Source organism: Chiloscyllium plagiosum, chromosome 22 (assembly GCF_004010195.1).
Source record: "Chiloscyllium plagiosum isolate BGI_BamShark_2017 chromosome 22, ASM401019v2, whole genome shotgun sequence".
Lineage (NCBI taxonomy): Eukaryota > Metazoa > Chordata > Chondrichthyes > Orectolobiformes > Hemiscylliidae > Chiloscyllium > Chiloscyllium plagiosum.
In genome coordinates, this window is record NC_057731.1 from 17,663,528 (window position 1) to 17,690,196 (window position 26,669).

A 26,669-nucleotide genomic window follows, 5' to 3' on the forward strand; every position below is an offset into this window, starting at 1 on the left:
GGAATTTGGAACTGTGGGGCTGCAGATCATCTTTGGACTCCAATATCTCGGCGTTAGTTTTGAAGTTCCAAAGGGTTGTGTAGAGAGAATGCAAAAAAGTGCTTGCTGCCAGTTAGCATCTGCTCCGATTCATTAGTGAGCTTGTCATGGGGCCTACCATGTGGTACTGCAATTTTCAATGCTTCCCAGTGAGCTCAAACAATTTCCTTCTTATTTGTTTGTGTACAGCTGTCAGATTAACTATACGGTCCTCACAAGTTTCTTTATTTATTCAAATGTGTGGAGCGAATTACCCATTGGCCTCAGTACATTCTCGTTCATGGCTGCTGATTGCCTTTTAACCCTTTAGGGAGCCATTGCCTCAAAACAGTAGGACAGCAGCTGCTCCTGTCTCCTGGTGATGTTCGACATCCCTGAACTAGGTGCCAGGTTTATCTCTTAGCCTATTAGGCCATTGACATTTTAAAAACAGGGGTCTCTCGACATGGGTTCAGGATCTGGAATTCATCTGGGCGTCTGCTTCCCGATCCCACTTTGGAAGTCCAGCCCCATATTTCTGACACAGAGATGTTGGAGGGAAGGGAATAGTCTTTTTAAAAAGCCCACTCATGCCTAAGGCAAGTAATTCTATGCTTTCTCATGGTGGTAATTTTGATTTTGAATAGATTTTTTTTGTATAGACTTATTTGTTTTCTTTCTCTAGCTCCTTTTTACGGGCATCAGTGGATTTGCCAGTGGTGATATTTTTGAGCTGATGTATTTGGTGAGACATAACTTCCTGTCTGGTAGATTAGCCTGCCCATCAATATTCCGTGCACGGAGAGAAACCACCTCGCTGTAGGAGATGAACTGTTGGCAGCTGCATGTCTATCCAGAAGGAAAAGATCCCTATGGCATTACTCTGAGACAGGGAATTTCTGATGAACTGGAAGGCTATGCAGAGGCATTCCAATTAAAGCATATTATGCTGTTCATAACAAAGCATGTACAAAGCCACCCCATGTTAAGCAAGCAGCATTATTGTTTGGCATGTGACTCAGAACTACGTGCATAAGCCCTGGCAATACCTACATGGATGTGACCAGCGGGTTCTTTCCAATTTAGTCTCAGACCACAGCATGATCAAAGAATAGCTCAACATCTGCTACTGGCGTCAATCTTTCAGCATCTGTTTGGTCCAAGGGTCATACAGTTACTGCCCATAAATAGGCTGCACTTCCTTGGGGGCAGGCCTTTGCACTGACTTATGGGAATGGTACTGTGCACCAGCACACAAAGAGAAACATCTCGGCAAGCAACACGTACAGCACTTTCATTTCAGCAGCAATGACAGGCTATCTGAAGACTTATCTCTTCACATTTGTCTTCCTTGTCTTAATCTCCTGCTCCTTTGTCAGTAAATGCTCGTGCGTTTAAGCTTTTTAAGATTCTTGAAGTTTACTGAATGTTTTTCCACATATTGTTACACATGCTAAGTTTTATTGGGTCATAATTTGCTTCTCCTACATTTATATATTGTAAAATATGCTTTAGATGCATGGAGTTAGACCACAGATTGGATGAGAAAAAACAGCTCGAAGAACCATATGGTCTACTCCTGTTCCCATGCGTTTGCATCTAGATGATCCAGTATTACTAAGACTGAGGGACAATGTGTAATTTGCACTTGTCTGTGTACGGAAATAGTAGGCAGTATAAAACTATTTAGAAAGACATACTGAAGGTGTCAAATAAAAATTTTAGCTTCAGGAAATAGCTTTTCTGTTGCAGTTTAAAACACTAAGTTCATAATAAATTTAATCTGAAATATTTAGGTCTGATGAATCACAAACTTACCTCTGTATCTGGAACTTCATATACATCTGCATGGGAGATATAAAATGGTTAAACACATTAGAATAAATTAAATTTATGTTCTTTCATGCAAAATTAAATGCACTTTGATTTCATTTATTGGTACAATTTTGCTTTTATGAATCTAAGCAAGTTCTGATTGATGTCAAAAGAGTGGTGCTGGAAAAGCGCAGGAAGTCAGGCAGTAACTGAGGAGCAGGAGAATCGACGTTTTAGACAAGAGCCATTCATAATTCCTGATGAAGGGCTCTTGCCCGAAACATTGATTCTCCTGCTCCTTGGATGCTGTGTGACCTGCTGTGCTTTTCCAGCACCACACTCTTGACTCTGATCTCCAGCATCTGCAGTCCTCACTTTCTCCAAGTTCTGAATGATGTCAACCAGTCACTGAGTATTGGATTTTAAAAAAAAAATTGAAAAAATTGACTTATTTAGTCTTTGAGTTAAAGAAGAAATTTTACAAAATCGGAAATCTACTTCTGTGCTAAATTTTGCTCTTTTGAATATTACCCTGCAACTTATGGACGGGTAAGAAGTAGGCAAATCCGAAATATTATTTTCATCTTCATCAATTGATCATTGAGGCTTACAGCACAGAAGAAGGCCCTTCAGCCCATCTAGTGTGTAATAGTCAAAAATAACCTAACTATTTTCCAGCACTCAGCCCATAGCCTTGAATGCTTTGACACCACAAGTGCATAACTAAATACTTCTTAAATGTTATGAGGGTTTCTGTCTCTACCACCCTTACAGGCAGTAGGTTCCAAATTACCCCCCAGTCCAAATCTCTAGGGACAATTACAATTCCTCACATCCCTTTTAACCTTCCTGCATCTTATATCTAATGTCCCTGGCTATGGATTCTTCTATTGAGAGGAAATGTTTCTTCCTGACTACGGTATCTACCCCTTGTCATTTTATACATCTCAATCAACACCCTAAGGAGAACAACTCCAGCTGATTCCATTCACTTCATAACTAAAACTCTATGTCAAACAACATCCTGGTAAATCTCCTATGCGACCTCTTCAGCACAGTCATATCCCTCGTATAATGTGGATTCTAGACAGCACAGAATACTCTACTTCTGACCTAACCAATTTTAAAAAATGTATTAGTATTGAAAAAATAGATTTAATATTACAAGTACAAAACAATACATTCAAAACTGTACAAAAAATCCCAAATAAAAAAAATCCCCAACCCACCCGCATGTACAAATGTATAAACATATATAGAAAAATATAGAATAAAAAACACCCAAACTGGCTTTTTAACTAACTAAATTAATAACCAACAACTAATAAATAGTAATAACTCAGCCCAGCCATACAAAACACTCATATGTTCACAGGTCCTCCTCCCTGGATATTGGACTCTTAAAACACAATTGTTACGGCTATATAAAAGCCCTGGTTAGCGTGGCAGATAAATCGGTGTCAACGTATTCCAAAAAGGGCTGCCATGTCTTGTAAAAATTCTCAGTTTTGTGGTGTACGATATTTGTGAGAAAATCCAGAGGAATATGCTCCATAACAATTTTCCACCACCCTGACAGGCCTGGGGTTTTTTTCAGATATCCAACCTAGCAAGATATTCTTTCTTGCACAGATGGTGAGAATATTGAAAAGTTTTTTCTTATGCGTGTCTGCAGGAAACACAGTGGGCAGGCTCAAAAGGAGAGAGATAGGGTCCTTCTCCACCCTTAGACCCCAAATTTTCTCCATTGCGCCCACCACAGCACTCCAATATGTTTGAAGCCTATTGCAAGACCAAAGACAATGGGTAAGAATACCCGTGCAGACCTTGCACTGGGACATGTTGAAGATACCCCTGGTTTAAATTTTGACGAATAGTCCAGAGCCAAGTGGACCCTGTGGAGAATGGGTCCTATTGCAAATTGATATCTTCCTTGCATTTTCCCAAATATCTTCCCATACCTCTGAGGAGACCTCAATACCCAGCTCTCTATCCCACACCCTGTAGAGTGGATCAAATTCATCTGAGGGGGCAAACCCACCACCCCCCCACCCCCAATTGATGATATAAAGTGCTGACAGAAAGTGTACTTTGAGCACTGAGCACCTCCCTATGTCAGATTTGCAGAGATCAGTCAAAAATGTGGTCTCTTTTTGAATAAAACCCCTAACTTGAAAAAAACAAAAGAGGTCTCTTTTAGATAACTCGTACTTCCGTACAAACTGATCAAAGGACATCTCCCTCACATAAATCACCCATGCAAAACACACCCCTAGCTGCCCAGCATTTAAATCCTGAATATATCATACCTGGTTGAAAACCCAGCATACCCACTAAAGGTGTAAACAAAGATATTTTGACAATATTGCCTTCCCTCTGCTGAATTGCCCTCCGTGCTTTAACAATATTGACGACTATTGGGTTATGGCAATATTCCCTGACTGTCCTCATTTTGTCCAAAAACAGCAAACTGGTAAGGGGGCACCTTGCCTGGGAGACTTCGATATCTAGCCATATTGAAAGAGGGTCCCCACAAACTCAATCACTCACATAGGACAAAAGTGAGCTTAATTGGTAATTTTTAATGTCTGGAAGGTCCACTCCCCCCAATCTGTGAGGCAACTGTAGTTTGGCTAATTTAATGAGGGGCCGCTTACGATGCCAAATAAAGGAGATGAACCAGCTGTTCTGCCTCCTGAGTGTTTGCTTATTGAAAATCAGGGGGAGCATCCATATAGAGTACAGCAAATGAGGGAGAATATTCATCTTAATAAGCGCTATCCGACCCAACCACGAGTCTGGAAGTGACTCCCATCTTTGAACATCTTGTTTAGTTTTTCCAAATAATTGGACAAAATTGGCTTTGAACAGCCAATCCAGAACTGGAGTAAGGAATGTGCCCAAATACACAAAACCTCCCTGTGACCACCTAAATGGGAATCTATAGTCGCCCCCAAGACCCCCCCATAGGCATAGCCTCTGATTTCGCAAAATTAACCATTACCCTGGAAAAGTGCCAAACACACAGATGCATTGTATCTGGCGAGGCACTGAAACTGCTGGACTTGTCAAAAAAAATTAGGACATCGTCTGCATACAACAAAATCTTATGTCATTTTGACCCCACTTCTGGAGCTGATATATTGGGATCCCCACAATCTGCCAGTGGTTCAATCACCATCGTAAAAATCAATGGTGAAAGGGGACAGCCCTGTCAGCTGCCCCTAAAAATATTAAAATTGCTTGATCCTACCTCATTGGTGATGACCGCTGCGAGAGGACCACCGTAGAGAACCTTTACCCATCTTAGGAAGACTTCACCCAAACCAAACCACTCGAGAGTATAGAAAAGATACGGCCACTCAACTCGGCCAGATGCCTTCTCTGCATCTAAAGAAATCACCAATCCCTATATTGACTGCTGTTGACATGCTTGAATTAAACTAAGCAGCCTCCTAACATTACTGGAGGATCTGCGACCCTTTATAAAGCCAGTCTGATCCTCTTTAATAATAGAAGGTAACACAGTCTCCAGCCTTATCGTGAGAGGATTTTAAAGTCCACATTTAAGAGTGAAATAGGCCTGTACGAAGCACAGTCTTCCGGATCCTTCCCTTTTTTAAGGATAAGTGAAACATTGGCCTCTTTCAGAGATGGTGGGAGACAATCATGACTGTATGAATCATTAAACATATTTAGCATCGGACCTGACAGTATACTTATAAATTCCTTATAGAATTCACTGGGAAGTCAGTCAGAACTGGGCGCCTTTCCAAACTGAAGTTGTCTCACAGCTTCCTGTACTTCTTGCTCTGATAATGGGGCATTGAGAAAGGACTGTTGTTCGGGAGTCACACCCAGGAGCTTCAGATCTCTAAAAAAGGATTCCATTTTGGCCTGCCCCTCCTCACAATTCTCAGATTGGTGTAACTTGGAGTAAAATCTCTGGAACGCCACATTAATCTTTTTAGAGTCACATGTTAGGTTCCCAGACCCTTCCCTAATCACCGTAATGGCTTGTTGGGCACTTATTTTTCTGGCATGGTATGCTAAGTATTTGCCTGGCTTGTCACCATGCTCGTATAACCTTGGCTTTGCAAAAGCCAGCTTCTTCTTTGCTGTCTACGTGAGCACAGAATTTAGTGCAGACCGCAGTGCCGTAATCCTCTGTAGTTTGACCAATGAGGGTCTGTCAAAATGAGCCTTCTCAGCTGCCTTCAACCGTACTTCAAGGAGACGTTGCTGCTCACCCTTCTGCCGCTTCCTACTGGCAGAATTTGAAATAACTAACCCCCAGCATAGGCTTTGGCAGTTTCCCAGAGAACGGATGAGCTATCTACTGAGCCTATGTTGATGTCTAGGAATGCTCGAAATTCCCTAGAGAAATACTCTCAAACTTGAGGATAAAGGGATACTTTCACCAGTACCTCGAAGCCACTGTAATGTCCTTAATCTTAACCATAAGGTACACTGGAGCATGATCAGAGATGGTAATGTTACTAATCATACAAGATGCCACCAAATCCAGGGTTACCGCAGGGGTCAGAAAAAAAAAAAAATCAATCCTTGTGTGACATCTGTGTGGATTGGAGAAAAATGGAAAATCCCTACCTGTAGGGTGGAGACTCCTCCAGACGTCCACCAACCCTAACTCCCCACAGAGACCCACTAACTATTTAGTTTGTATAGAGGGTATCGAGGGACCTTTGGGCAACCTGTCTACTATGGGATCCATAAGACAGTTAAAATCTCCTCCTATAATGATGTGCCGGGACTTGAGACTTATCAGTTTAGAGAAAGTGTCTACCAAAAATCTAAGGGGATGATCTGGAGGGCAATAAACATTTAAGACACTATACTCCCCTACTTCTGGTATTAAAAGCTGTGCAGTCCAAAGATGTGCAGGTAAGGTGAATTGGCCATGCTAAATTACCCATAGTGTTAGGTGCATTAGTCAAAGGGAAATGTTTCTGGGTGGGTTACTCTTTGGAGGCTCCATGTGGACTGATTGGGCTGAAGGGCTTGTTTTCACGCTGTAGGGAATCTAATCTCATCTAAATGATGAAAAATAAACTTGGTCAAAGCCATTCTGCTGTAATTTCAGATGCTCCTTGTCATCCAAATGTGTCTCCTGTAACAAAGCAATATCCACCTTCTCCTTTCTAAGACTCAAGAGTACCTTCTTCCTCTTAATTGGTGAGTGACTTCCCTTGATATTCCAGGTACACCATTTAATCAAATCATTAGCCATAATCTTCTGCAATAACATTTAAATTCCAGAGAGGAGGAACCCGAACCACAAACTGCTGAACCTTAGTGTCACATGATCCACCAAATATAAAAACTAAAACCACTACACTTAACAAATCTACAAACTAATGAGAATAAAAAAACCAACAAAAATCAAAAAAAACAAACCAACGTATAAAGCACCAACAGCACTGAGTAGGGGAACTCACCCCCTGCCGAGAGGGGGCAACCAACCATCCCAAACTGCCCATAAGTAGGTATCTAACCATCCCAACCTTCACTTCTCCCAGCTACAGCCACATTGCAAACACAAGCAGAAAAGAATAAACACCCCATAGAATACCAATATCAATTTTAAAAAAAAAAAAATTTTTAAAGAAAGGGGAATAAATCCCCCACCCATCCTTTGGCACATCATAACTTATAACTTGAAAACGTATATCTCGACTGCCACCAGACTGTTTAAACCAAATTATTAGTAATAGAGAAAAAAAAGATAAAGCTCCAACCGGACTTCCTCAGTTTCTTGGAATGATAACCACATGCCCAAACATCACTATTTATACAAACTAAAGTTGTTCAAATTAGGTTAGTTTGTCCACAAAGTTTCTTGCCTTCTCAGACATATCAAAGAGATGTTATGGATTCATCTAACGTGATCTGAAGCACCGGCCAATACCTCAGGAAGTACTGAATCCCAAGCTCCCTCAGTCTTCTCTTGACATCGTTGTAAGATTTTCATTTCTAGATCATCATCGCTGAGCAGTCCTGAAAAAAACCTTGATCTTAGAACCCTCATCAATTAGGGCCTTCTGATCTTTCCCCTGGACTCTGGAAGCCTCCATGACTCTCTCCTTAACTGCACGAGAACATTGATCCAGACTCAATCTCTGCGCTGCGACACGGTGAGGCCTCTCTATCTTCAATCCTCTCATGCCAGCTTCCAAGTCAAGGAATTTCGGCAGCCAGTCCTCAGCAAATTCTGCAGGCCGCTCATCTTCCTTACCCTCAGGCAGACAGATGATCTAAGTGTTTTTTCTCCTGCCCCTGTTCTCAAGATCATCCACTTGGTCACGCAAATTATGGACCTGCATCTTCAGGGCTTGGATCCTATCCTTGGATGAACTGGCATCAGCTTCCACCACTGTGACCCTGTGCTCCACCTCATCCATCCTCTTCTCCAGGTCTCCCAACTGCTGCTCATGCTTCTGCAGCATGAGAGAGACCGGAGCCAGCTTCTCTTCAATATGTTTTCCCAGCATCTCACGAGATTTCAAGAGCTCGTTCACCAGGGCTTGGAAAGTAATCAGTTCCGAGGCTGCTGTAGGCTAAACTGCAGACCTGGCCTCAGATGCTCCTCCTACCTTTTTCAGCATCTTTGGACAGCTGGAAACACAGGTAAGTTCATTTTTAGACGTTTCTTGGGACTCCATGATCTTTCCGGAGTCCTAAGATATCACGATGGCCTGGGTTGGGCGGGTTAAAGGATCACCCCACTTACGCTGTGATGCGAAGCTCTGCAGTACGATCATCTCAGATCGCCGCCATCTTGTATCCCCCTGACCTAACCAAATTTTTATCCAGATCAATCATAATCACCCTGCTCTTAAATACTATGCCTTGGCTCATAAAAGCAAGTATCCCATATGCCTTCTTAACCACTTAATCTACCTGCCCTACTACCTCAAAGGACCAACGGAGATACACATCAAGATCCTTCTGTTCCTTGGTGCTTCCCAGGGTCTCTCCATTCATCATGTATTCCCTTGCCTTGTTTATCCTGTCCAAGTGCACCACCTCACACTTATCCAGATTGGTCTATTTGTCACTGATCAGCTGATATGAACAGCCCATCTGTATTCTCCTGTATTCTAAGGCTATCCTCCTCAATATTTACCATCCACCAACTTACATATTGTATCCAATATCACATCCATGAAGTTAATGATTAACCCTCCTACATTCAAGTCTAAATTGTTTACATACACCACAAACAGCAAGAGACCAGACACTGATCCCTGCAGAATCCCACTGGACACAGTCATAAAAACACCCCTCAATCAACACCCTCTGCTTCCTGCCACTCAGTCATTTCTGGATCCAATTAGCCAAGTTCCTTGGAATTTCACAGACTGTTACCTTGCTGAATCTCCCATTTGGGACTTTTATTAAAGACTTGTTGAAGTCCAAATTACCCTCACCTACACACCAGGCCACTTCTTTGAAAAAATTCCATCAGGTTTGTCAAACAAGACCTCCCCTTAACAAAACCATGCTGACTGTTCTTGATTAATCCCTGTCTATCCAAGTGTAGATGAATTTTGTCCCTCAGTTGCATCCAATAGCTTCCCCACTACTGAGGATAGACTGACTGGCCTGTAGTTTCCTGGTTTATCGCTTGCTCCCTTATTGAATAATGGTACCCCACTAGCTGTCCTTCAGTTCTCTGATACTTCACCTGTGGCCAGAAAGGAATTGAAAATTGTGCGACTGGTGTTCCCCAGATGCAATGAAAGAGAAACTGCAGAGGTCATTATGATCTTTGCGAGGCTTTCCAAGGTACAGGATTAGGTGTGTGCCTGAAAACAGGCACAGAAGTTTAATGTATAGCCTGTACCCTCTTGCTCTCTCATGGACCAGAGATTCTGTGAGTATCCTGTGGGGCAAAACTGAAGCTTTGCAGGCAAAAAGAAATTCCTTTAAAAACTCTTCCCAATTCATAGAATTTAAAACTTTAATACGATTGAGCCTTTGGTCTTCAAGAACAATTGGAAGGACCCAAGGTTGGCAGGTAGGACCACAGCTGCTTAGCCTCTTGGACCTGGTGCTGCAGTTGAGCTTTCAGTCACCAGGGGGCAAAGCTACACTAAGTTCATCTGTTACTGCAAATATTTGAAGCAGGAAAACGTCCTCATGTGCAAAGTGCTGTACAATCAATGTGGGTGGGAGAAAATGGACTCTCTCAGACAGCAATGGCTCATCATTTATTATTTTCCAAGATATGCACAATTCAAATATTCTGAAGGCCACAGCTCAACCAGTAATTTTAGCACTGCTGGAAGCCCATTTTTATATTCAAATTTTGATAATGTACTTCTATTGCATCAACAGGTACACCCAAGTACCATAGTAATGCTGTTACACAGAACATTGAACTATATCCAAAATTAACCAATGTTAAGCAACAATTTACTAAATAAACTGCAAGAATTAGGGACTAAGTCAGTTTGATTTAAATTTTGAGAAGTAACTGATAGCACATATTAAACAAATATAATAAATTATACTCCATTCTATTTAACACTTTGAAGAATTTGTATTTGCATCATGTATTATTGTTACCTTGTGACAAAACAATAATTATGAAAATAATGATAGTTAAAGGGCTGGAGGTCAGTTCAGAAATTAAGAAACAAATCATTGGCACATTTTGAAATTGTACCTTGCGCACATCCAAACCTGGGTCATTAATGTATATTTTTAAAAATTCAGTGATCATGTACAGACCCACAGGGAACACCACTGGATTCTTCCTCCAGTCTGAAAAACAGCTATCACTCAGGCAACTTCACATAGCTGTTACCATTGTCCTTCTTATTCCACGGCCTTCAACTTTGCTGATAAATCTATAATATGACACTTTATCAAACACCTTTTGTCATCACATCAACCACATTACCCTCAACAATTCTTTCTGTTAGCTCACCAGAAAACACAAGCAAGTTAGTTAAACATAATTTGGCTTTAACAAATCCACACCAGTTGTCTCTAATTAATCTGGACTTGTTCAGGTGACAATAAATTTTGTCTCATCAACTTTATATACTTTATCTAATTTTAACTCTTCTGATAGCTCAATGCTTCATCTTTGGGCAGCATCTTCTTTCTTGTTCATTTAATATCATTGCTTTGTCCTCAGTCTTTATACTCTTTGTGGTTCCCAATTGACCCCACTCATCTTGTGACTAACCTTTAATCATTTAAATGCATCGGGAACACTTCTGGATTCTGTTTCAAGTAACCTGCCAATCTCTTCTCAGACTCTCTTTGTCTCTGATTTCTTTTCCCATTTCCCCTGTGAGTTTTTTCGATTCTGTTTGCATTATCTTACACTCCCTTTCATCATTGAATGACCTCTTACCCAACGTTTCCCCCTCATGGAAATGTACCTTGACCATAAGTTTGTCCACCAATCTTTGATTCAAATTTATCTATGATAGTCTGTTTTCTACCCACTGCATTATCTTACACTCCCTTTCATCATTGAATGACCTCTTACTCAACCTTTCCCCCTCATGGAAATGTACCTTGACCATAAGTTTGTCCACCAATCTTTGATTCAAATTTATCTATGATAGTCTGTTTTCTACCCATTGGAATAATCCATCCTCCGGCTAAGTATTTATACTTTATGTTGCTCCTGTGTCTTCCTAAACCTGAAGACAATACAATCATCATTTCACAGATTCTCTCTGATTGACACTTGATCTGATCTCATTCCCCAAAACCACATCCAGCAATGTCTCCTTCCATGAATTTGTTTTGATTCATTCATGGGCTGAGGACATCACTGGCTAGGCCAGCATTTATTGCCCATCCCAATTGCCCAGAGGGCAGTTAAAAATCAGCCACATTGGCCAGGATCAAGTAAATTCCCCTGAATGCATGTCAAAAACTCTCTCCTCACTTCCCTTAATATTCTTACACACCCAAAGTTGAAAAGTGTGGTGCTGGTCTTCAGGCAGCGACTGAAGAGCAGGAAAGTAGGTGTTTTGAGCACAAACCCTTCATCAGGAATGTGTGGTTCCTGATGAAGGGCTTATGTCTGAAATATCGACTGTCCTGCTCTTCAGATGCTGCTTGACTTGCTGTGCCTTTCCAGCACCACACTTTTCAACTCTGACTGTCTAGTATCTGCAGTCCCTCACTTTCTCCCATTCTCACAAATCCAAGCTACATTAGGATAATTAGTGCACCTCATTATCACTCCTGTATAAGTCTTGCACCTTCCGTATAATTTCCCTGCAAACTTGCTTCTCCATATCTTTTTCACTAGCTGCTGACTTACAAAATACATCCCACTAATGTAATGGTACCTCTATTCAATGTTGGCTATTAACTTTACAAATTGAAGGCATAGTTCTAAAAATATATTTTTGTTTTCTATTTTCCTCACCATGATCTTGTGAGCTTTGTGTGTTCAGCTGGCCTACAGAGGCACCTTGCCCTGGATGAAAAGGTAAAGAAATGACATTTTATCTTAAGGTGTATGGTTCACAGAGTCTCAAGTATTTTGTTTTTTCCACGGTGAATGACCAATGTTAGTATATACGTAGTGTGCGATCGTAACACAGCCATACTGGACTCAAACAGTGCTTGGATTATTTTACTGATGCTATGACAAAGCTCCCTATTCACCAATGTAATTGACTCAAGTCACATCTTTCAAACAGAACAGGAACATGGGACTTAGCAACGAGTAGGCCATTCAGCTGGCTCCACCATTTGATAAGATCGTGGGTGGCATGGTGGCACAGTGGTTAGCACTGCTGCCTCACAGCGCCTGAGACCCGGGTTCAATTCCCGCCACAGGTGACTGACTGTGTGGAGTTTGCACATTCTCCCCGTGTCTGCGTGGGTTTCCTCCGGGTGCTCCGGTTTCCTCCCACAGTCCAAAGATGTGCAGGTCAGGTGAATTGGCCATGCTAAATTGCCCGTAGTGTTAGGTAAGGGGTACATGTAGGGGTATGGGTGGGTTGCGCTTCGGCGGGTCGGTGTGGACATGTTGGGCCGAAGGGCCTGTTTCCACACTGTAATGTAATCTAATCTAATGTAATCTAATCTAATCTTGGCTGATCTAGTGCAGTCTCAATTCCATTTTCCTCCAATGCTTTCTGGGGAAGAGAATTCCACAGATTAATGGTCCTCAGAGAATAGAAGTCTCATCTCCATCTTACAAGGGGGAACTCTTCTGCTTAAACTGTGCTCTCACCCACCCAACTCTAGTCTCCCACATTAATAATGATCATTGCATACTTACAAAATAAAGCAGACATCATGATACTCCAGAACGCAAACATTTCAGACTCACTAAACCACACTTTGCTATTAACACCAATTCCAATATGTTTTTTTAAAATATTTCTGCTGTTTAACACAAATTATTATGAAGCTGGATTTTCCAGCCCAACCCTCAACTCCACACCCTCTCCCCAGCGTCCTCACTTATGGGAAATCTAAAAAATTGCTAAGGGGCGAGTCTTCTCGGTGCTGTTGCCTTTCTACATGCTGTCCCCATTTCCCACTCTCCTGACTCATTGGTCGCTAACCCTATCACATCATCCAGGCAGGGAAGGTGGACTTAAATTTTGAAGAAAAGGCAAATACCTTGCTTAAGCATTATTCTGTTCACAGCTAAATAATGCGAAGAATGCAGGTTGGTCTAAGCTGTTCCATCGGCAGTGATGTAGACCCAAGAAAGATTCTTACTTTTTAAACTGCAGGAATGAGTACAATCTCTTGTGCAGTGGTGGATGGCAAAGATCGGTCAAAATCTTTTTAAAACGTGGTATTTTCCCAGGTAGTATAAAGCCATATATATATTCTATGTTCATTTTTGCTGCAACATAACATCATACTCTCATTTTGATGGCATCCTCAGTAGACATCTCCAATTTTCAAAACTGAAGTGTCAGTTTTGTAATTTGAACTAACCTCGTAATTTATATTTGGTACATAGTAAGAAAATATTTCGATACCTTGATCATGAAGATGTCTTGCTTTGGGACTTGAGGATAAACCTGATGGTTTGTTTGGTTTGGCTGCTCTGTTCACCTTTGGAGCTGATTTTTAAAAAAAGAAACAGTTTATGAATATCTCTGTAGTTTAAGGTTTTTTTTAATACTCAATGGAACATTTTGAAATGTTTCTTAATTCGTCTGCCTGTAATAGTATGTTTTACAAATTTGCATTCCCAACATCAAGCATCATGCTAAGATAAAGCCAAAAACTGCGGATGTTGGAGATCTGAAACAAGATCTGAAGAAACTCAGCAGGTCTGGTAGCATCTGTGGAGAGAAGCACAGTCAATGTTTCAAGTCCAGTGACCCTTCGTCAGAACCCATTCTGATTGTAGCGAATTAATTTTCATGGATCAGAAATTTCCACTGCAATTTGTGCCCAATCCTCAATATCTTCTCCCACAAAAGAAAGACCACAAGATTGTAAGATATAGCAGAATTAAGCCATTCGGCCCATAGAGTCTGCTCTGCCATTCGATCATGGCTGACATGTTTCTTAACCCCGTTCTCCTGCCTTATCTCTGTAAACTTTGATCCCCTTATTGATCAAGAACATATCTATGGAGAGATAAAACATTGATAAATGCTGCCCCATCCACTGGAACTAACAACATTCCCTTTCCTACTACACCTGACCTAACCCAGCAACACCCCATCCTCCTGTCCATGCCTGCAGTCAACACTCCAGCCGCATTACCTCAACCTAACCATCATCCCCAACACCTCACCTCCTTACAGACATGATTTCCCTTATGCCGACCCTAACATCACACTGCCTCCTCCTCAACCCAACATTCCCCCATTCCCCTGATCCTATCTGACCCAACCCAACACCCACTATCCCAGACATCTGCACATACATTTACACTACAGAGCTTTTATCGAATTTCTGGGCCTGAGTTTAGCACAGCTCAAATTTCCACAATCGTTTGCACAAGTTTAAAAATCTTGCCAGAAACTGGACCAGCCTACAAAACAGGTCATGGCCCAAGGATGAATTAAACACCATTGGGGATTTTCACTAATCCTACTTGTTTGCAAGTTTTTGAAATGACTAAAAACGACGCCGACTTGGGCATAGGGATGCAAACAGCCAGGCACATTTTAAAACATTGAATATATATACTTTTAAAAACTGCTAAAGAAACTGACTACTGAACACCAGTTTAGTAAACAAATTGTTCTACATAGTTCATAAAAGTCATTTTCACCTGTTTAAATGGTATTACAGGTGGCTAATTAATATAACTAAAAATGAGTGCAACAAGTTACTTCCCTTCTACATAGTAGGTCCATTGACTCATTTGAGGCCTGTATATCTGGCATCTCAATCAAATCCTTTAATCAAGAGTAGAGGTCTTAACATATTCTCTGGTTGTACTTCCAGGTTTTGAATTCATACTTGGTCATCAGCCCTACACTCAGTGCCCAAGACTTCATGTTTTAGTTACTTTAGAGACTTGATTATGTCTCCATTCCATTACAAGTATGTTATTTGTGGAACTTCACTGGTGGAGCATGCTGAAAATGAAACACTGCTAGTCCTACAGTTGTCGTAAAAGTTAAAGGTTTTCTCAAAATATGCAGAGTTCCCCAATTTGCTATTTGTTCTGGGACCCAGATTAACAAAGTCCAGACCAGTTTTCTGTACTTAACAAGAATTACTACTGATTACAAATAAATAGATTTTAGCAACTGGTAAACAACTATGAACTGTTAAAATATAACTATATTAGTAAACCTCCTTATAAAACACCCCCGAGGCACGTATACAGACAAAAATACATTTGTTATGGGTGGAAGGACAGTTCAATGGTCCCCATACAAAGGGTCGCTAAGGTGATCCTTTTGCTTGTCAGAACGTGCTGTTCACTGATTTCTCTTCTCTAGATGCTTTCAATTCCTTGCAGGAGGCACAGGACAGCTGACTTGCAATGTCAAAATCTTATAGCTACTGGTTAAATGTCACAGCTTACAGCAACTGCTGAGGGAAAACAACCTTTACTTCTTCAGAACTTTTATTGCAGAGGTAGAGAGAGACCCCAGAGATCTGAAGGTTTCTGGCCGTATCATTCACACCCACAAGCTGTTTAGCTACCTGGAAGCCAGCCACACTGTTGTTGGTAGGCACAGTGCCTCTGCCATCTACAATTGAGCACAATTCCATAAACCAATTAACTATTTGCTGCTAGCTGAATCTCACATTTTGTACACTCCTTGGGGTCAATTTGCCTGCAACTAGACTTCCACCATTGGTTGAACAAACACCAGGAGAAACAGCGCTTACACTGAGTGTCAGGTTTCTTGCTTCAAAAAAGTACTGCCATACTTCAACAATCCTTGGCTTTCAAATCAGTCCCATTCTCATGTCATTCCATTGTCAAAAATACAGAAAAATCAAACAAAAAGATATAAGCCTTGGGCGGCACGGTGGCACAGTGATTAGCACTGCTGCCTCACAGAGCCAGAGACCCGGGTTCAATTCCCGCCTCAGGCGACTGACTGTGTGAAGTTTGCACATTCTCCCAGTGTCTGCGTGGGTTTCCTCCGGGTGCTCTGGTTTCCTCCCACAGTCCAAAGATGTGCAGGTCAGGTGAATTGGCCATGCTAAATTGCCCGTAGTGTTAGGTAAGGGGTACAAGTAGGGGTATGGGTGGGTTGCACTTCGATGGGGCGGTGTGGACTTGTTGGGCCGAAGGGCCTGTTTCCACACTGTAAAGTAATCTAATCTAACCTAATCTAATCCATTTATCATGGTTTTTGCCACTCAGAAACAATTTCAGAATGGCTTTCATTTCTTTTACAAACTTGCCAGGTCACAATGCTAGTGCATAGAATATTACAGTGCAGTACAGACTCTTTAGCCCTCAATGTTGCACCAACCTGTGGACCCTTTCCAACACTTCCACATCCTTCCTATAAAGTGGTGACCAGAACTGTACGCAACACTCCAAGTGCAGCTGCACCAGAGTTTTGTATAGCTGCAGCATGACCTCATGGCTCCAAAACTCAATCCCTTCACCAATAAAAGCTAACACACTATATGCCTTCTTCACAACCCTATCAACCTGGGTGGCAACTTTCAGGGATCTAGGTACATGGACACAGAGAACTTTCTACTCATCTATACTACCCAGAATCTAACCATTATCCGCGTACTGTTTATTCATGTTGCTCCTTCCAAAGTGAATCACTTCACACTTTTTCTCATTAAACTCCATTTGCCACCTCTCAGCCCAGCTCTGTAACTTATCTATGTCTCTCTGTAACCTGCAACATTCTTCTGCACTTTCCCTAACTCCACCAACTTCAGTGTCATCAGCAAATTTACTAACCCATCCTTCTATACCCTAATCAAGTTCATTTATAAAAATGACAAACAGCAATGGCCCAAAACAGATCCTTGCGGTACACCACTAGAAACTGAACTCCAGGATGAACATTTCCCATCAACCACTACCCTCTGTCTTCTTTCAGCTAGCCAATTTCTGATCCAAACCCATAATCCCTTGCCTCCATATTTTGTGCAATAGCCTAGTGTGGGGAACCTTATTAAATACCTTATTGAAATCTATATACACCCATCAACCGCTTTAACCTCATCCACCCTGTTTGGTCATCATCTCAAAGAACTCAATAAGGTTTGTGAGGCACGACCTACCATTCACAAAACCATGTTGACTATCCCCAATCAACTTATTCCTTTCTAGTTGATTATAAATCCTATCTCCGATAACCTTTTTCATCACTTTATCCACAATCAAAGTAAAGCTCACTGGTTTACAATTACCAGGGTTGTCTCTACTCCCCTTCTTGAATAAGGGGACGACATTTGCTACCCCCCAGTCTTCTAGCACTATTCCTGTAGTCAATGATGACATAAAGATAAAGGCAAAGGCTCTGCAATCTCCTCCCTAGCTTCTCAGAGGATCCTAGGGTAAATCCCAGACAGCCCAGGGGACTCATCTATTCTGACTTATCTATCATAAATGTCAAATTGTTTAAAAGAAGGTACAAAAACCAGAGTAAATAAGTCTAATGTCAACCTAAAGTGTTATTTTTGTTACAACTTAGTTTTATTTTTTGCCGGCTTCTATTCTGGATGCCTACATCCTGCAGGCCCCAAGAGGATGGGCAAGGACATTCCTCAACTCAGTCACCATTAGAGAACAGTTCATACTCTTCCTCACAGAGAGGAAGAATTTTAGCTGAATGTGTCAAGCAAGAGCTGTGGCCAGGTTTGTTCTGTGTTGATGAATCTCATGCTCCAATCTACTTACCTGTATCGTAGGAGCAGGTTATTACTGCTCAGGCTCAGCTGTGTCATAATTAACAATTGCACATATTATAAATGTGCTCCTTTTCAGTTTCCCATACAGAGTACCACAATGAATTGGAACTTGGGCAGGCCTTCTCTTGAAGTCAACAACTCATCAGCTGGAACAAACTGCTTCTGAACTTACGTTTCGATGTTACTGGAGGTGCACCTTTCTCTGTAGGGTCAATGTATGCATCATCAGGTTCATTATTCTCCATAGGAACAATATAATCATCCTGGAATTAAAGAAAACAGTTTAACAAACAGTAATACACAAATATAAGAATGGAAGATAATCAGTCAGCTCACTGCAAATTCATTTGCAATTTGAATATTATTTTATGCTCCAAACTCAACTTGATGAACTTCTTGCTGCTTCAAGGAATAAGACAATTCCCTTCAAGTGAGCTTTATTTTTAAAAGGAAATGACAGTATATACAACAAACTATTGATTGTAAACATAAAAGATTCCCTAAGGTGATATCTAATGTATGGATGTCCAAGCCTGTAATCATGGTCCTAAGTTCTGTATGTATTTTTATACTACCTATACACATATGAAGGGAAAATATTTTAAAAACTTATATTTCCCCTTACTCTTTATTTTATAAAGGAAGTTTTAATATTGTTTCTTTTACCTTTTGATGATTCAATCAATCTAAAATGTATGTTAATCTGGGCTGCCCTTTTCTGAATCATTTAGCAGCCTAATGACTTAAGTATGACAATCACATCAGATACTTCATAGAACAGGCCCTTTGACCCTCGATGTTGCGCCGACCTGTGAACTATTCTCAGCTCGTCCCCCAACACTATCCCAAAATCATTCATGTGCTTATCTAAGGATTGTTTAAATCTCCCTAATGTCGCTGAGTTGACTACATTAGAAGGTAGGGCATTCCACGCCCTTACCACTCTGAGTAAAGAACCTGCCTCTGACATCTGTCTTAAATCTATCACCCCTCAATTTGTAGTTATGCCCTCTAGTACACACTGACATCATCATCCTCGGAAAAAGACTTTCATTGTCTACCCTATCTAATCCTCTAATCATCTTGTATATCTCTATCAAATCCCCTCTTAGCCTTCTTCTTGCCAATGAGAACAGGTTCAAGTCTCTCAGCCTTTCCTCATAAGACCTTCCCTCCAGACCAGGCAACATCCTGGTAAATCTCCTCTGCATCTTTTCCAATACTTCCACATCCTTCCCGAAATATGAGGACCAGAACTGTACACAATATTCCAAATGTGGCCACACCAGCATTTTGTATGGCATCACAAGTATTTTATAATTATTTTGTAATAATTCTACCATTCTTTTAAACAGATTTGTACAACTGTACACATAATTTATGTTTGATAATTAACTGAATTTATTACTGATAAAATTAATCAAATAATCTCAAACAACCTAACTTACAAAACATGAATCTTATACATGCTAAACAACTAAAATAACTAAAACTGTATACTTTAGCTCAGCATCTAATATGTAATATGTGTAGCTTTATTGTGAAATCATGAAGATTGTTTCTTCAAGCCTTCATGGTTTAATTCCTTTTCTCCTGATTAGTCTTTTAGTTTCTCCTCTAGTTAAAAATGACATCTATCTTCTAATGGAAATAAAGAAAGCAGTGGAGAAACTCAGCAGGTCTGGTAGCATCTGTAGAGAGAAACAGAGTTAACATTTCCAGTCCAGTGATGCTTTGTCAGAACTGCAAAGACCAGAGCAATTCTGATGAAGGGTCACCTAAACTTGAAATGTTAACTCTGTTTCTCTCTCTATAGAAGCAGTCAGACCTGCTCAGTTAATCTAGCACTTTCTGTTTTTGTCTCAAATTTCCAAGATCCATGGCTTTGTTTTATTTATTTTCTAACGTTTGGTTTATTATTTTTTTCCTGCTAAATACAATCCCTTACTTAATGTATTACAAATACCCATATGTTTGAAAACAGTTCACTGTTGATATAAAATCTCAGTCATGTCCCTATTTATGCAGTGTTACCTTTAAGGTATTGCCCCCCAGTTCCACTAAACCTGTCTCTGATGTAAACCATTCTCATGTATGCATTCGTAATACATTTTGCTGTAATAAAACCTGCTTTTCAAAGCTTCCATTATCAGTTTTAAGAAGGGCACCAGAGAACATAAACGGGAAAATCGGGCTTTTACAAGAACATAATTTGAACAAATCCTTTCCATGTTGTAGATTTTTAAATTTAAAACCAAAATACTTTAAAGACATATTAACATTTAAACAAATACATGGACAATTCCCTGAACTTTGTTTACACATTTACTTACACATTTCAAGAATCCTGCCTCAGCAGGATTCTCACCAAAATCAACATGAGTCCTATTGTCACTTTCTAAAAGGCTGTTAAACTTTATTAAGAAAAGACAATCAATTCCAGCAGAGATTGATAACTTAAATTTCTTACTTAAAACTCCTTTAAAAACTGATGAAAGGCTGAAATATTGTATTTCTGACAGAAAATGTCTGCTCTTGTATTAAATATTTTGAATTCCTGGTTGCTCAGAAGGATACAGGCTACCATCAAAACAAACATAATTTTTCAATGTAGGTGTAATGGGAAACAATAGCTTTAAGATTCTGAATACAAGGAGTCAGGCCACTTGTTTGTGTATACTGAAATAATCAATAAAATTCCTGCTTTATAACTGGATCAATACTACTAGCTGAGCCATCTTGTAAATTGTATGATGCATCCAAAATCCTGACTTACAACTGACCACCATTGTTCATCCCTAGTGAGGCCTTGCAGTTTTTGGGGTTATGGACTATTTAAAAAGATTATTCCCTTTTTAATTTCAACCTTACCTCATCATCTTCCTTTTCTCCTATTTTCTGTGAATGTGTAGGTATCTTTCGTTGGACTGGAACTGGTGACGATCGTGGTAGCATTGGAGGTGGCTTTGCAAAAGAGGCTGCTGGTCGGTTGTCTATGAACATGACAAGGAGTATTACTTCTCATGATTCAGAAACAGCCACTGACCAAGGACTGAACTAATCAGCTCATTTATAAAGAAGATTTTAGGTAATATGTAAAGTTACTCATACAAAGAAATCTATAATCTTTAATTCTTTCAAGAAGATTCTTTCAATGATTAATGAATCATAATGCTGTTGAAATTTGCAATAGGTAACTACTATCTCTAATATTCTTCCAATGAGTTTTATATTTTTGGAAAATGGATCCTCCTTCATTTCAGGTTTAGTGACCAGTGTTATACCCACCATTGTGACACTGCTGCTTACAAGAGAACTGGACTGACCGTCGTTGTTACAGTAGGGTTGGAAGGCAATAGTAAAGATGCTACCTTTTGCTTTACTGAAACTTCACTTCAAAGGAGGGGAATTTAGTGGCATTTTGTATGCTGCAATTGAGTAAACAGACTTCTTTTTAGCAGGGAGCAGAACCAGGCAATAATGGATAAGGCAGGAGCAGTTTAGTTTGGGAGTGGTAGGGTAGAGGAAGGGTTTCCTCCAATTGGAGGAAATCATAGACCATAGGATATTTTGATTGAGGCAAGATAAGTTCCAGAACAGAAACAAATTCCTGGGGAGTGGGGCAGGCTCTGGTCCAAACATTATGGTAAGATGTGACAGAGACAGAGTGTGCAACCTTTACTATCTCATACACTGATCCAAGTCATAGAATCATACAGCACAGAAACAGACCCTTCGGTCCAACCAATCTATGCCGATAATAATCCCAAACTAAACCAGACCCTGCCTGTTCCTGGCCCATATCCCTCCAAACCTTTCCTGTGCATGTACTTATCCAAATGTCTTTTAAATGTTCTAATTGCACCCATACACACCACTTCCTCAGGAAGTTCATTCCACATGTGAACCATCCTCAGTGTAAAGAATTTGTCCCTCATGTCTTTTTTGAGTCTCTCTCCTCTTACCCTAAAAGTGCACCCCCGGCCTTGAAATCCCTCATCCTAGGGAAAAGACAACACCATTAACTATATCTATAACCCTCATTATTATGTAAACTTCTACAAAGACATTGGCCAATGCAGAGGTCCAAAGATTTTGCCTGATTTTCACTGGTTCTATCTTACCTGCCCATCAGCAGCCAAGACACAAATACTGTACTTGAGATGAAGTAATAACTGTGCCAGAGGGGTCTTCACTGATTGATGTACTGAATATTAGTGAACAGCAGGACCCCAAAAAGGAAGAAGGGGAATACAAAGATTCCATGAAAGAGTATAAATCCTCTGTTGAAGAGTGCAAGGGAGGTTGCGTGAAGAGACTTTGGAAGCTGAGAATGGGAGGTATAGAATCTTGTAGGGAGATAACCCTGAAGGATATCCTTTCCCCAAATTCCTTCTCACGTTTTAACTGCTAGTATCTAAGATAAAAAGTCTGTCCATTCCCATTGCCTGCAGGTGTTATAGTGACAAGTTCAACTGACTACTATCTATTATAAACAGGTGGGTAGGATGCTGTTTCAGGCTCCCTCTTATTTATCTTATTACGGAGGAAAATTTGGAGGACTGGCGGAAAGTGGTGGACAAATCATCACTTGAAATTTTTCCTTGTGCACCGCTGAAAATATGGCGGACAGGAGATCACAAAATCCATCTCTATGAAGTAGCATTAAGTGGTCAGCCAAAAATGCATGAGTACTCCAGGAGAAGCTCACCAGGTAAACTGAAGTTTTAACTCTTGTTTTACACTAATTCTGACTTCTGTGCAGTTATTGACAACTGGAACAGCACACATCTTAACAACTTAGCTCATGTAAGAAACAAGTCAACACACTACAGTAACAAGCACAACAGTAATTCTTAAAACAAAACAGCTATGCATTACCTGCATATTCACCCTTGGAAATATGCATAGGTTTGGCAACTATTTTCTTGTTTTTATTTTCACTAGGAGGTGGCTCGTAATTTTCATCATCATCACCATCATCACGTGGATCTTCATAAGTGTCTGAGTCATCAGAACGTCCATCTGGATTTTCATAATCGCTGGTATCCTGGGGTACACATGAGTTCAATCAAAACAGTTCTTTCAAATGGATTCATATTGCATACTAATTTGTGTGGCTTGTTTTAAATCAAATAAACTGATTGAATATATAGTTATAACCGTATCTAATTGGTAATACTTCATTAGCTGATGTATAGAACAGGCTAATTCATTTTATCATTCAAATGTTCTCAAGTTATTAAGACTATTGTACAAAATTAATCCATTTCAGATGTGAATTTCATGTGGCCAGCTTGTTATATTTAATGGTTGACATATCCAAAAAAACATGTGCATTAAGGTGGAATCCATGAAATTAATTGTGTCCAAACACTACCTGCCTTTGATTTTACCATCTATTTCTGTCTCATGAGTACCATCATGCTATTTACTGACCCGGATACTTCAGTCACTCACTTGCTGCTGACCTTGAAGAATGCTGCCCTGTTGTGAGGTACAGAATTCCACATTTATGATGCCAGTTTAAATCTGGCACCTCATCAAGCAGGTTTCCAAGTGTGTAGCAGTATTGATGTTAACAAGAAGGTGAGCAGTTAATCTCACTGAAATACTTACACAGGCAACACATTGGAAAGTTTGGCACAACACATCTGTTAATTTTCAATTTAACATTCCAGATTGCAAAATAAAATATAATGTTGGGATTTATATAAGTGCTAAAGACACTCTAACTAAACTTTAAAAATTATTAAGAATGTAGAATTTTACCACGAAAATAAATTCCACAAATGGGAAGGTCTTTGGTGGTGCTACAGCATTAAAAACCAGGTTTCCAAGGATTTCACAGTGAATCTAACTATGCGCATTCTCATCAGTACAAAGAGTTTCTGCTGGTGACAGTCTGATAGGAAGGAAAACAAGGATTTCAAAAGCACATCCTCTGATGAAGCTCCAAATCATTGACAGCATTGTCCAAATTTCTACATTATTTTGGCGTATGAAGTCAAGATGTTGCTGCCAATTTTATGGAAATATTCACGGTAAATGTTGATGGTTTCATTGTCATTACCACTGCAACAATTTGGGAAACTGTAAGTCAGAATACTTCAGGATGCATTGCTCATCAACAATGCTAATTATGTGTTAAAGAGGAAATTTATTCTGTTGCACACGAGTGGCAGACAGAGGAACGAAGGAACTTTCGAGACTTAATTTACATAAGTTTTATGCCTACTAAGCATTATTCTACACTCCTGACGGATATATCATTGAATGTTTCTTCACCTAAGTCAGTGATTATGATTATTCAGTTGGCCTGTTATTTCTGAAGCAATAAAAATAGCTGAAAAATATGGTAAAGTTTCTATGTGCAAATGCCTCAATGTTATGGGTGAATGATTTGACATTTCTTTTGCTGATATAGGCAATATAATTTCCACTCTAATTTTAAGTCCTGTGCAGGTGGTGCAGGGCTGTAACGTTTCCATATTAATGTTTTAATGCAGTCTTTTTAAACTAACTTTGATTTGTTGGACAAGGAGAACATTTATCATCCCCTGTGCAACTAATCCCTTTGCATCCTCTTTTTCCATTCTCCTTCAGTGGTAGCACTTTCAGCTATCTTAATCCAACACTCTGGTTCTCTATAATCCCTTTTTCTTGTTAGGTCTCTGCTCTCCTATCTCTTTGATTCTGCAATTAATCTTTGTTCCTCACACCTCTGCCAACCCAATTTGTCATTATCTTCCACATTTGAAGTACTTTTGAGATGCTTCACTATAATAAAAGGTGTGGATGGGATAGATGGACACTTGGGGAATAGAACATTACAGTGAGTACAGACCCTTCAGCCCTCAGTGTTGCACCGAGCTGTGAAACCAATCCGAAGCCAATCTAACCTACACTCTTCCATTATCATCCATGTGTTTATCCAATTACCATTTAAGTGCTCTGAAAGTTGGTGAGTCTACTGCTATTGCAGTCAGGGCATTCCATGCCCTTACTACTCTCGGAGTAAAGAACCTACCTCTGACATCTGTCCTATGTCCATCACCCCTCAATTTAAAGCTATGTCCCCTCATGCTAGCCATCACCATCCAAGGAAAAGGCTCTCACTATCCCCCCTATTTAACCCTCTGATTATCTTGTAAGTCTCTATTAAGTCACCTCTTAACTTTCTTCTCGCTAATGATAACAGCCTCAACTCCCTCAGCTTTTACTCATAAGACCTTCCTTCCATTCCAGGCAACATCCCAGTAAATCTCCTCTGCACCCCTTCCAATGCTTCCACGTCCTTCCTATAATTCAGTGACCAGACCTGTATGCAATACTCCAAGTGCGGCCGCGCCAGAGCTTGTACAGCTGCAGCATGACCTCATGGCTCCGAAACTCACTCCCTCACAGTATGCCTTCCTAACAACCGCATCAACCAGGGTGGCAACTTTTAGGGATCTATGCATATGGACACAGAAATTTCCCTGCTCATCTACAATACCAAGAATCTTACCATGAGGCCAGTACTCTGTATTCCTGTTACTCCTTCCCAAGTGAATCGCCTCACACTTTTCTACATTAAACTCCATTAGCCACATCTCAGCCCAGCTCTGCAGCTTATGTCCCTCTGTAACCTGCAACATCCTTTTGCACTGTCCACAACTCCACCAACTTTAATGTCATCCGCAAATTTGCTAACCTATCCTTCTACGCCCTCATCAAGGTCATTTATAAAAATGACAAACAACAGTAGCCCCAAAACATATCCTTGCGGTACACCACTAGTGATTGAACTCCAGGATGAACATTTCCCATCAACCACTATCCTTTGTCTTCTTTCTGATCCAAACTGCTAAATCACCCTCAATCCCATGCCTCCATATTTTGTGCAATAGCTTACAATGGGGAACCCTATCAAATGCTTTACTGAAATCCATATACACCAGATCAACTCCTTTACCCTCATCCACCTCTTTGGTCACCTTCTCAAAGAACTCAGTAAGGTTTGAGAGGCATGACCTACCCATCACAAAACCGTGCTGACTATCCTTAAGCAAATTATTTCTTTATAGATGATTATAAATCCTATCTCTTATAATCCTTTCCAACAATTTACCCATAACTGAAGTAAGGCTTACTGGTTTATAAATTACCAGGATTGAACAAGTAATTCTTGAACAAGGGGACATTTGCTATCGTCCAGTCTTCTGGCACTATTCCTGTAGACAATGATGACAAAGATCAAGCCAAAGGTTCTGTAATCTCCTCCCTAGCTTCCCAGAGAATTCTAGGATAAATCCCATCCGGCCCAGTGGACTTCCCTATTTTGACATGGATGTGGGTGAGCGCTAAGGGCTGGTAGAAGTTTTATTATATTTTTCAAAATAAAATCTTCCCCACACTGTTACTACACTGATGTAGGTACTCCCCAGTCCATCTCGATATGCAGCAGCTTCCACACTGTTTCAAGTGTCATCCGCTATCAACATCATCAACAT

At 40.4% G+C, this 26,669-nt stretch overlaps 1 protein-coding gene across 9 annotated transcripts in view; it reads right to left on the minus strand.

The window, feature by feature from the left end:
* blnk (B cell linker) overlaps positions 1-26,669 on the minus strand; it is a 199,241-nt gene that overhangs the window by 24,467 nt on the left and 148,105 nt on the right. For all 9 annotated transcript variants that reach the window (XM_043712515.1, XM_043712514.1, XM_043712516.1 and 6 more), the window contains 6 exons: positions 23,056-23,224; positions 21,046-21,167; positions 18,347-18,437; positions 13,842-13,925; positions 12,260-12,310; positions 1,837-1,862 (listed from right to left, as the gene is read on the minus strand). In XM_043712515.1, coding sequence (XP_043568450.1) covers positions 1,837-1,862; positions 12,260-12,310; positions 13,842-13,925; positions 18,347-18,437; positions 21,046-21,167; positions 23,056-23,224 — 543 coding nt within the window. The remainder of the gene's footprint in view (positions 1-1,836; positions 1,863-12,259; positions 12,311-13,841; positions 13,926-18,346; positions 18,438-21,045; positions 21,168-23,055; positions 23,225-26,669) is intronic.